Raw genomic sequence first — 11,397 nt, forward strand, 5'->3', positions numbered from 1 at the left:
CCCTTAATATCTTATTATTGTATGTTTACTTGCGTTCATAGTTTATCATTAAAAAAATAAGAAAAAAAAGAAAAAATGAGATGAAATCCGTCAACCAAATTGAAAAATCACGAGATCTGTGCGCAAACTACAAAGCATACACGCCGCCATACGTACTTCTTAGTACAGTTGAGATTAAGTTTTAAAGTTTTATGCGCGAATTAACTTATGCGACAAAGCGGCAATCCTTTAAGTATGCTCATTCCCTAGACGGAGTATAGTAATAGTAAAGAGCGATAGTAACAGTAGTGAGAGTGATAGTAGTGGAAATAGTAGTAATAGTGATAGAATAGTAATGATAGTAGTAGCGATAATAGTAGGAGCAATAGTAGGGCTAGTAATAGTGATGTTGATAGTAATAATAGTAAAAATATAATAATAATAATAATATAGTAATATAATAAAAAGAAGTAAAATCAGTCCAGTTATTAAAAATGAATTACAATTACGTTACTACAACGTCCCGCAGCGCTTAAAATCAGACGAATTCCATTTCGTAAAATGGATAACACAAAAAATAATATTGCAGAACATCGCATGGTGATGTAATGTCATCTTTTCCATCTTTCTTTCCTCGTATTTTATGATTAAAAATTCCTTTCTTTCTGCCTCATAAAATCCTATTATATGCGTGTATATATATACTTTTTCTTATATAATATCTTTATATATATGGTTGCAGCAAACAATCGAGGAAAGAATCTATCTTTCTAACATTTGGCTTGCCAAATTCTGTCAATTAAATAATACAATTGCATCGGACATTAATAAAAAATAATTTGTGTATGTGTATTACGTGTAAGTGTTCAATCTTCTCAAAAAAAAAAAAAAGAAACCTATCTTTATCTCTCCCTCAATAATGTCGCACGTTTCGGACATTTTTTTTTCCATTTGGTTAGGATATTAAAGCATAAGTGTGTGTACACGCAGGTATTTGCACACCAAAAAAATGTGTCGTCTCCATTGCAATATCACTTTAAAACAATGACTCAAACATAGTTTGCCAAAACACGAGCGAGCGCGAGATAGAGATGACTCGCGTTTTGGCGAACAGAATTTCCTTCAGTTTTCGGAGTCAAAAATCCGAAAAGGATTTAAAATGGAACTTACTTATAATCTCAGAACGCGAATATGGAAGATTAGGCCTCGCCGAACCCACCGATCGCTTGCTCAGTCATTCTCAAGCAGAGGGATTCCAGGCGAGAATTGATTTCCGGTTCCGTCGTCTCGTTCGCTCCATTAGCAGAGTGACTCACGAAATGATCACGTGGCGCGCTATACGCACGTTGTAATGTTTTCTGCAATTGCTATAAAGTAAAATCAAAATCATTGTATTAATAAACAGAATGTATTTTACAGATTTTAAATATTAAATTCTTTCTTACCTGCAAGCTGGTTTCTTGTAAACTAGGTCTCTTCTCGGTTGTATGCACCGCGCGCAAGTTATTCATATTCATACTATTCATGTTATGATTCTGATTCTGATTATTTTGTAAATATGGTGTGGATATACTATTTCTATGCGAAGCAATCATAAACTGACTGCTATGTGTGTGGTTATTGTGAATATGATTCATATTCAAACTTGGCTTTCTGTGCTGCTGAGGATTCCCATATCTTCTATTATTATATCCGTAGTTATGTTGCCATCTGAAATTACATCTATTAGGTCGAAAGTTACCACACATTTACACAATACTCATCAATTTTAATATAATATTGCAGAACATTGCATGGTGATGTAATGTCATCTTTTCCATCTTTCTTTCCTAGTATTTTATGATTCACTCTTTAATATTCAATCACAATACTCTAAATATTTCTCTAAACATTTTATATTAACGAAGACTTATATCTCGACTTACTTTGGAGTTGGTCGCGGATTTCCAAGTCTACTGCGCCACTGCTGCACTTTCTCCTTCTGATTCGGAGTGAAACAGTCGTGTTGCAACACTTTTTCCAAAATGTTGACGTACGTGCACAAAATACCATCCTCAACACTTTCCAAAGCCAATCTACTGCACACTAAAAGGAAAAACCATACAATAATGTTTTCAATCACTCTAACGAAGTTTTGAAAATTGGAACCATCACATCACTTAATTTGTACATACGTTTTCCAAGTACTTTTGTAAACTGCGCAGGAATATCTTGTGGATCATTCTCTTGACTCGGCTTCATGGGAGTGGCAAGAATCGTTTTAAGTTCTTCCATTGTATTAAGAAGCAGTGATGGTCCCTGCGAGAATGAAGTGTTTTGCATGCCATCGCGAGTACTGGGTTGCACCAGACCCTTTTCTAAATTTAAAAGCGTATTGTATCGCTGCTGTAGCTTAGCGATAGAAAGAGCCAGCTTGTGTCTAGCACCTTTCGTAACCCCTTGTTCCGCTAATTGATCTTCCGTTAATTGCAGCATATCCTCATAATTCATAGTAGCGAACAGATAACTGTATTTATGAAGTCGTAATGTTTTAAGCCATAATTGTACGTCTAAAAAGAATAATTTATAATTAGATATCAATGTTCTGATCTGTAAAGTATAATTAGTTAGAGATAACTCCGAAAGACGTAATTAAGACTCCATAATTTCAAAGATGTATTTTCGGGTGATCTCATATACTATCGATTGACAATATTAAAATCTCATTTCTACCTCTCATGCCACTCGCGAGCGAACGATTCGAAGCATCATCCAAACGACCCTCGCTACCGCTACTCGCACAGGAACCCTGTGGGCTCAGTGGACCCAAACCAATAATATTGCCTAAAAGATGATTTATTTAAAATGCGCGAATACAATATAAATTTATCTATATATGAAATGCAATTGCAAATTACTGGCGTGATCTCCGGAAACACTAAAGCTGCGCGGCTTGTGTCTAGATGAAGAGTTTGTGTTATTGGTACGATCCACAATTTCGAGATGATGCGGCGGCGCTACCGGTGGTGTCAAGCTATTCGAACGACGTTGACGGTTAACCGATGCGGGAAAATGTAAATTAAACGTGCCGCCCGGTTGTGTATTAAACGAATTTGGCTGATCATTGTGATGTTTGGAATTCCTCTGCCATGGATTATCCCATCTATAATAATAAAAAAACTCGAATTTACAATCGTACTAGAGATATGAGAATATATATAAGTATCATTATAGTATCACATTATTTCAATTTAATTCACCTCATTGTAGCATTCGAATAATCTTCGAAACCAGTAATGGGTGGTGTACTACTGATACGATCTTCCAAGTCTCTGAGCCATTGAGTTAAAAGACGTCTGTCTTGACCATTTATGGCAGGATGGATCAGAGTGTAGCTCAAAAGCTGCTGCGTTTGTTCTGTATATTGTCCCGTACTTACGCAATGGTTTACTAATTCTGGTATTGCTACCAGATAACTCTTTTTGCACTCTACATTCCCGGGCTTTAGTAAAGGCAGATGTGTCAAGAGTTGATTAATCGCAATCTCTGTTGATTCTGCCGACAATGAATTGATGTAACCTATAATAAAATATTTTATTATTAACATATTTGCTCTACAAGTATGATGTATGAAGTACATCTCATTAAAATCATGCTTAAAATTGTTCTTGAGTATAAAACGTAAACAATAATAATTACTTGGATTATTGGCATTTATTTCCTTGGTATCTAATTCTGCCACAGAGTGCAATGAGTGTTCTATCGCCTGCGAGAGAAACCTCGCCTGTACAGCAGGTATAATGCGCAACAGCGCATAAAGAACAACAGTTTGTTCACATTCGTTCCACTGAGAGAACACACGAGTGAGTTCGCCCACTTGCTCATTGAAGGGAGTAGCGGATGTCCACTTCATTTTGAATCACCTACAAATTTCTCTTGTAAAACAGCAGTGTTTCAACCACTGCTCAAGCCAAACGCACAGCAATCGTGCTCACAGCCTTCAAGTAGCTGACCAATGTCAGAATTCTGCTACAAAAACAAAAGGAATCGAAACATGTCATTCTATTTAAATCACCTACCTGTCATGTTTTTATAAGAAACAGAACACACATAAACAGTCAATTATTATTATGTTACAAAGTAGTATTAGATGTAAATATTATTTTATAAAGGAAATGTAAAAGGATTTAATTTTAATATATATTCTACTGATATTGACTTTCCAGTTTGAAGGCCAAAAGTGTACAAACACAAACATTAATTACATTTTTTTTTATCTAACAAAACAAAGAAGTTCAAACCTTTCATCGTAAAATTAAAAAAAAATATATAAATACAACTTGAAATCTCACGAGAAACGATATACAAATCGCAATTACATAAATATGTATCTTACAAAAATTCTAAAACTGAATTTATCTTAAGCAATTAAAAAGCTTGTTTTAGCAGCCGTGTCGCAGAATTAGAGAACGAAGCGTCGTCCGGTATGTCAAACGAGGCACGTCATCGTACCGTTGCTCATTCGAACTATCGAAAAGTCCGCTTAGTTTTCCCTTGATCGTTGCGAAGGAACAGGTAATCCTCGTCGAGAAAACGGATATAATGGCAAAAATATTCCGTTACCACAACGCGTTTCCTGGTCGCAGCAGGTATACCTAGGCATTGGCTGGGACTTATCTTATCGCCGTCTCTGCGACGCGTCGAATTCGAAGGACATGGGCGCGACACATAACCTCAAAGTCGCTCGTCCACTGTACGCCGATAAGAGAATTCCGCTGAGGTCAAGTTTGTTTACCCCGCGCGCGATGCGTGTATTTATAGCCTTTCCTGCTGCGCTCCGTTCGGCGGTGCAATGGCATCTCGCGCGCGCGAGAGACCAGGCGATGGTGGGCGGTGCGGGAGGGGGAAGAGGAGCGGCGCCTCACGAGAGGGAAAGCCGATAAGATGTCTCTCTCCTTTTCCCTTTTTTTTTATCTTACTGTCTCGCTGCCGAAAAGCATCGGCATCGCCTCCCGGAAGTCTCCACGATCCCGTTTGCGGAAACTACGCAGGAAATTCACGTCCCCGGCGTCCCAAGATTCGTCGTCACCCTTGTCAACGTCGCGCGTCAGGTATGCGTACGTGTCCGGAACGTGTCTGCGTGAGTTGTGCGCGTTCTACGTCACAAGCGAGGACCAGCGAGAAAGAGAGAAACGGAGAGAAACCGGTAACGGGGCGAGACAGATTACGAGAGAGAGAGAGAGAGAGAGAGAGAGAGAGAGAGAGAGAGGGCGATGCGAAATGTATACACGTTGGCGGGGGCGGGGACGGAGAACGAAGAGACGAAAACAAGGGAGGACGGAGATCCCCCCCCCCCTTCCCGTTAGGGAAGATCGAAAGAGATCGATCGACGGATGGATCTCAATGGATACAAACGACATCGGCGACGATGACGCGAGATAAGGGCGATCCGCCAACTGCGGAGTGCGGAGTCGCGCTCTCTCGTCGCCGAGGGATGCATCCCTCGGCGATATGAAACGGATTGCGATACGCCGCTTACTTCAGTCGGTCGGTGCGCCGATGTCGTCGGATAAGCACGAGCCTCCTCCTCTCTTTCTCCTCGTTTTGCTTCCTCGCGGATACTCTTGCGGTCAAGTGACCACGATAATTACCGTAAAAGTGGTCCGACGAGAAACAATCTCCGCTGGCACGCGCTCCTTCCGCTTCGGTGCAACGGCGACGACGCACAAAATTTACAGCATTTTTTCCGGTAACCGAACAGGAGTAACGTCCATCCACCATGCGGCGCGATGGGACTACGTGACCACACTGCTCTCTAGTCTATCGCACTCCGCAGTGATGCCAGCCAGAATTGTCATCAAAATTATACATCGCCATCCGCTTGGCTTCGCTCGTGGCGCGGCGTCCTGCTGGCCACGGATTGGTGGCGCCTCTACGTCACGGGGCACAGGGGCGATTGACCAATCACAGCGCGTCCGCGGGCGCGGTTCGTTTGTCTCTCTCGGGTGCGTCGACCGCAGCTTCATTCCGGAATCGTTCGTTATTATCTCGCTGGCATTGGCAATTGCTATCGCGATGATTGAATTCACCATAGTTGCATCGAAAGAATTACCAGATGCAAAAAAATTGTTGAAAGTTTCAGACGAAACTAATCGACTTTTGCGTGAACATAACATTCCTAACATTTTCTTTTTTCCATTCTATCTGTATTGACTTATCTGAAGGAAGATTGGTGACTTCGAGAAGATTATCTTGCCAGAATTGTTTCCAGTCTCCTTACAAAGATTCAATCTAATATTGACCAATTTAAAATACTGAAAGGTAGTGATTGATTTTATTTATTTAAAGTATTAAAAAAACTGAACAATAATACAAACAAAATAAGTAATATAATCACTATCTTCCAATTGTATAATTTTATACATTAATATTAATTCATGTAACGATTAACGAAAACCAGGCTGGTTTAAAAAAAAAGAATTAAAATTTATTATAAAAAGTCGCGCAACTTTACATTTTTTTAATGCACATTCTTATTTCTTATTGTATTATAGCGTATAGAGATACGAGGGTTTCATAATCATTTTATACTTTGTTGTCATGTCTAGCTATTAAATAAGAAAATTGAAACATGTACGATAAAAATGAATGACTAAAAAAGCATACAAGAGAATAAAAAATTAATCAATTATCTGAGTTATATAATAATATAAATATATAATTTATTAAAAGTAATTACATTTTTGTGTGTATAATTGATAAATTTTGTATCCTCTTGTATGTTTTTTTAGTCATTCATTTTTATCGTACATGTTTTGATTTTCTTGTTTAATAGTTAAACACGATAACAAAGTATAAAATGATGACGAAACCCTTGTATCTTATTTATATATATATATATATTATAATACGATAAGGATTAAAATATATATGTTATAATACGATAAGGATTAAAATAGAACTCAACAAATTTAGAAAATTGATTAGATACGAAAATTATACAAAACTTATGTATTCAAAGTACATTAGAAAATTATAAATGCAAATGTGTGCATTCGATGTGCATATATGTATTATAGTAATGTTGAAACGCGATAAATTGGGGAACGGAAATACCGTTAATCTCCTCACCAATTATCTGTTAATTGGGAAGTCAACATGATTAAGAAAAATTTGTCATGAAAACAATTTCGTATATCTATCTATCACTTATCATGGCCTTTTATCGTTCTCTAAATCTTTTAAGATTAAGAAATATAATTTTTTTATTTTTATTCTGTGTAGAATCATTATCCGCTTATCTAAAGTACAAAGTAAACGCTTCCGTAATATTACTAAGTTTGTATCAAAGTCTCATATTTATTGCTAAATCTGAACACTTCTTGTTGTTACGTTTTATGTTTACATGTCTAAATGTTGGACACGACCTTTATTTCTTTGGAAAGTATTCGAAGTTTTCAAAACGTGACTTTCACGAGATTTTGAAAGTCTTTATGTACGTTCTCAATTTATACCTGTGAGAGAATTTAATACTTCTTAGGGTCGATTGTTCCACCTTTTGGTAAATTTTATCTGTTAGGTAACTCTGGCAATCCGCGCATGTGATCGGGTAATTTTGTTACTTACCCAACAGGTAAAATTTACCAAAAGGTGGAACAATCGGGCTTTAAGGATTTATTTTGATTTACCAAAAGAAATTAAAAGACATATTCTTTTTAACTGTATTTCTTGCATCGTTAATCTTTCTCTTTTTTCCAATGAATATGAAAAAAATTCAGCTAATACCTCTTTGTCGCCAATAAGCCATGCAGAAAGTTCACCTAATGCCTCTTTCTACCAATATATAGATTAACTTTAATTTCGGTTCAACTTACTTTTCATCTTTTTCTAGTTCTAAGAATTAGAAAAAGATAAAAAATTGAACCGAGATTAAAGTTAATCAACAATGGAAACGTGTGTAAAAAGAAAGAACTTAAATACCTCATTCGCGTCTAGCGCCAATTCCACGCAAGTATGTACATTGTTGCTTCCATCAAATTTATTGAAAGGATATAAATAAAGCTACATGATCTATGTTCAATTGTATCTATATTGCACTTACAATGATACACGCTCACTAAATTGTGTATACTCACGTTTTCTTAATTTTCTTGACAAATATATTTGCCACTGAGGTCAGTTTATTAATGTTCCATCTACAAGAAAATACCAATGATGTTTACACTCTCTCTCTCTCTCTCTTTTATAGATTCAATAATTGTCGTGAATAGGATCTGATGCGAAAAATGTAGACGTAAATCTGAGAGGGTGACATAAATAAGGGTCGGAATCCGAGAAATTTCCTTTTACGAAATAAAAACCGTGCCATATTCACGAAAATGTTGAATGTCTCTTATCACAAGAAAGTAACGTTGTCAATGCTTGCTTATGCACAAACAAATCGGATACTAACCAAGAATCGTTTGTAATTGACAAGATTAAATATTACTATAACTTATATGAAAGTCTCTATGTTAGATTGTTTCTTAATATAGTAAATGCTACTTGGTATTAAATATTAAACATTATTGTTGAACATTATGCTCCGTCAATCCGTCGCTCTCTGTGACAAGAGCTCGTTCCAGGATAACACGACCTTCCTTGTACCGTTGTTGCTCATCTGTTGCGAATTCGTACACCCACCCAAGCTTAGCATCACAGTTTTTGCAGCTGACGTCTCGAACCATGTGGCGACCCGTCAGCATCACTCTATCCTGAACCTCGCTGTACACCATATCACAGAGTTAAATGATAGACGTATGATGGATATCACATGAATTTTATATTCAATTGAATATATTATTTATATTTTTTAATATATGTTTGATTTGACTATAAAATATACAGAGAAAATAAACTACACAGGAAAACAACAATCAAAGGGTGCTTTCCATTTAGTAACACAAGTCAACGCAACAGTTTTCTCCAGCTTAAAAACCAGAAATTTTATTTTTCTTGCTGAAGACGATCTATTTTCAGAATTGTTACTGTATTGTAATGTGTTCTTTCAAAAAATGTAAAGAAGAGAACCAAAGATTCATGTATAAACTAAATAGCCACAGTAGTGTCGCTGCGCGTAGCTTAGCGCCAAGACACTACCAGTGTCTCCAGATAATCTCTGATAGAAAACTGTAATCTGGTAACAGCAATCAACAGATTCTACCTTGGCATTCAATGACTAATATGGTACTTTTCAGCAAGAGATTTGTACCACAATGAATCATTACATCCTTGTTCGCTAATATCAAGATGAAATGATTGTACTATATTATCTCTTGCTGGAAAGCATCAAGAACAACTTGTGTTATCAAACAGAAAGCATCTGAAAAGAAGGTAATTTAACAAATATTTCATAATGGTAGATCCTGAAAAAGGTCTATTCCTTTTACCTATTTCTTGCACAGAAATTCAGATAAAAAAAAACACAGGCCATTCCTTTTATCTGAATTACATGCATAGAAATTCAGGTAAAAAAAAACTGGCCTTTCATTTTTCCTCTTTTTCTCTCCATTGGAGAAAAAAGAACAAAAGAATGCAATCTAACAAATATTTCAAAACGGTAGACCTTGAAAGCTTGAATACAAAAGCACAAATCATTCGAGAAAATACGTTTTATATTAATGATCTTGTACAACAAATGAAAGGCGCACCTATAATTCAGGTTGACGACTTTGCTGAAGAGGAATGCACGTCCCGTCGCACCCGTGAAACGTGTGCTCACAAGCTGTGACCTATTGGTAAGATTGGTGTCGCAGGAAGCGCAGGAAAATAGGCGACTGCCACCGATATGTTCGAGGAATATCACTCCCATTTCGAAAAACAGCTGATGGAATGACCTGCAACGATCTGTCTACGATCGATCCGCGATCGGGCAACGTTTATTTATCTTGACGAATCGATATGTCGTAGAAAAATTACACAACTGTCAATGCTGCCATACTAATCCAACTGATCTTTCTTTGTTGTTTGTGTTGGATTGCGTATACGTGACGTGACGTGTGCTGCCAATGTATACTAACAGTAGAGCTGGAATCAGCTGGAGTGGGAGAATGTTTGTATGATACACCGTGGATCATTGGAATATATATAGAGACGGAACTTCTAGCGCGAGACGTAAAATGAGCGGTAAAAGATACAAGCAGAAAGAAACCTGAGAGAGGCCGTGAGGATCTTTTTCCTGCAACCGCAAAATGTCGCGCAAACTACTACCCTCTGAAGAAGTGGATGTAAACTACTAATGGAAATAAATCGCTGAAATCGCTGAAATAACTAAAATCTATCAAATTAATAGAGAGATTCAGGTTTCCCTCTGCTTATATTCATAGTCAGATCTTATATTTAAATAAGAAATAAATCAGAAATATAATTATTTAAAATAATCAATATCTACTAAATAACTCTTTTAATTTTTTTTTTTTATTTAAAATATACTTTTTTAAATTTTTATCGCAAACTAATCAGTTAATAAATTAATTTAAGACACCACTATTTTACTGCAAATTATTCTGTGTTTCAGAAATTCTTTAAACTTTTGCATGTAATGGCTCGGTAAAATAACTGTTACGAAAAATTTAAAATAAAAAGTATAAAATAAGTTTTAGAAATTTATTTAAAATATAAAATCGTAAGAATCAGTAAAAAAATTGATACGACTTGTTTAAAATAAAAATATAAAATAGGTTCCGGAAACTGATTTAAAATATTAAAATATTAATTATATTTTTTATTTTAAACAAGTCGTATCAGTTTTTTACCGATTCCTACGATTTTATATTTTAAATAAATTTCTAAAACTTATTTTAAATATGTCGTAACAGTTATTTTACCGAGCCATGATCGGTATTACACGTAAGTTTAAAGAATTTCTGAAACACATAATAATTTGCAGTAATAGTAGTGTCTTAAATTAATTTATTAACTGAAAAATTAAGTAATGATTAATAATATATTTAATACTTTTAGTCAAAGCTGTACTTAGCACAAATTGTTTTATGATATTAAGAAAATTCGCATGTATATCTTTATATAAAGAACATTATATAGAATATTTTATCAACTTTTATTTAAGTATGAATCATTAAAAGGAATAATGAAAATTGAGACATAGTGTTGGAATATCAAAAATATCTCACGCGAATAATTATTAATTACATTTAAAAGAACCATGCAAGTAATATAGGATTGTGTCAGAGATGCCACAAAGCAAAACGCGAAATGTACGGCGATACCCGTTTGTCAAAATCAAGTAAAATACGAATAATTGATAAACCGTGAATATTTTCCATACGCAATAATTGGGTATTCGAACGGCGCCCAGCGAACAGCGAGGGAAGGAGTCACGCGGCGAGCAGAGTGGGGAGAGGGAGCGTCAAGCGTCAAGCGTGCCGCGGCCAGTGGTGC

The 11,397-nt window shown here is 36.1% G+C and overlaps 2 protein-coding genes across 4 annotated transcripts; both read right to left on the bottom strand.

Annotated features, from left to right (window-relative positions):
* Positions 1-381: 381 nt before the first annotated feature.
* smg (sterile alpha motif domain containing protein 4 smaug) lies at positions 382-5,805 on the bottom strand. 3 transcript variants are annotated; one of them, XM_018519035.1, is made up of 9 exons: positions 5,610-5,805; positions 3,658-3,984; positions 3,219-3,537; positions 2,877-3,121; positions 2,692-2,802; positions 2,154-2,528; positions 1,905-2,064; positions 1,425-1,689; positions 1,179-1,346 (listed from the first exon to the last, which is right to left on the bottom strand). In XM_018519035.1, the coding sequence occupies exons 2-9, from the start codon at positions 3,869-3,871 to the stop codon at positions 1,179-1,181; spliced, it is 1,857 nt and encodes a 618-aa protein (XP_018374537.1). In that variant the 5' UTR covers positions 3,872-3,984; positions 5,610-5,805. The 3 variants fall into 3 exon arrangements, with proteins under 3 accessions (XP_018374545.1, XP_018374537.1, XP_018374534.1); XM_018519032.1 differs by having other exon boundaries at positions 3,658-3,987; XM_018519043.1 differs by lacking the exon at positions 5,610-5,805 and having other exon boundaries at positions 382-1,346; positions 3,658-3,871.
* A 2,225-nt stretch (positions 5,806-8,030) lies between these two features.
* Positions 8,031-10,077, bottom strand: Yippee (yippee zinc finger protein). The gene is made up of 2 exons (XM_018519208.1): positions 9,648-10,077; positions 8,031-8,721 (listed from the first exon to the last, which is right to left on the bottom strand). Exons 1-2 carry the CDS (start codon positions 9,806-9,808, stop codon positions 8,523-8,525), a joined length of 360 nt encoding a protein of 119 aa, XP_018374710.1. The 5' UTR covers positions 9,809-10,077; the 3' UTR covers positions 8,031-8,522.
* Positions 10,078-11,397: the final 1,320 nt, after the last annotated feature.

Source organism: Trachymyrmex cornetzi, unplaced genomic scaffold, assembly GCF_001594075.2.
Source record: "Trachymyrmex cornetzi isolate Tcor2-1 unplaced genomic scaffold, Tcor1.1 scaffold122, whole genome shotgun sequence".
NCBI classification, from domain to species: domain Eukaryota; kingdom Metazoa; phylum Arthropoda; class Insecta; order Hymenoptera; family Formicidae; genus Trachymyrmex; species Trachymyrmex cornetzi.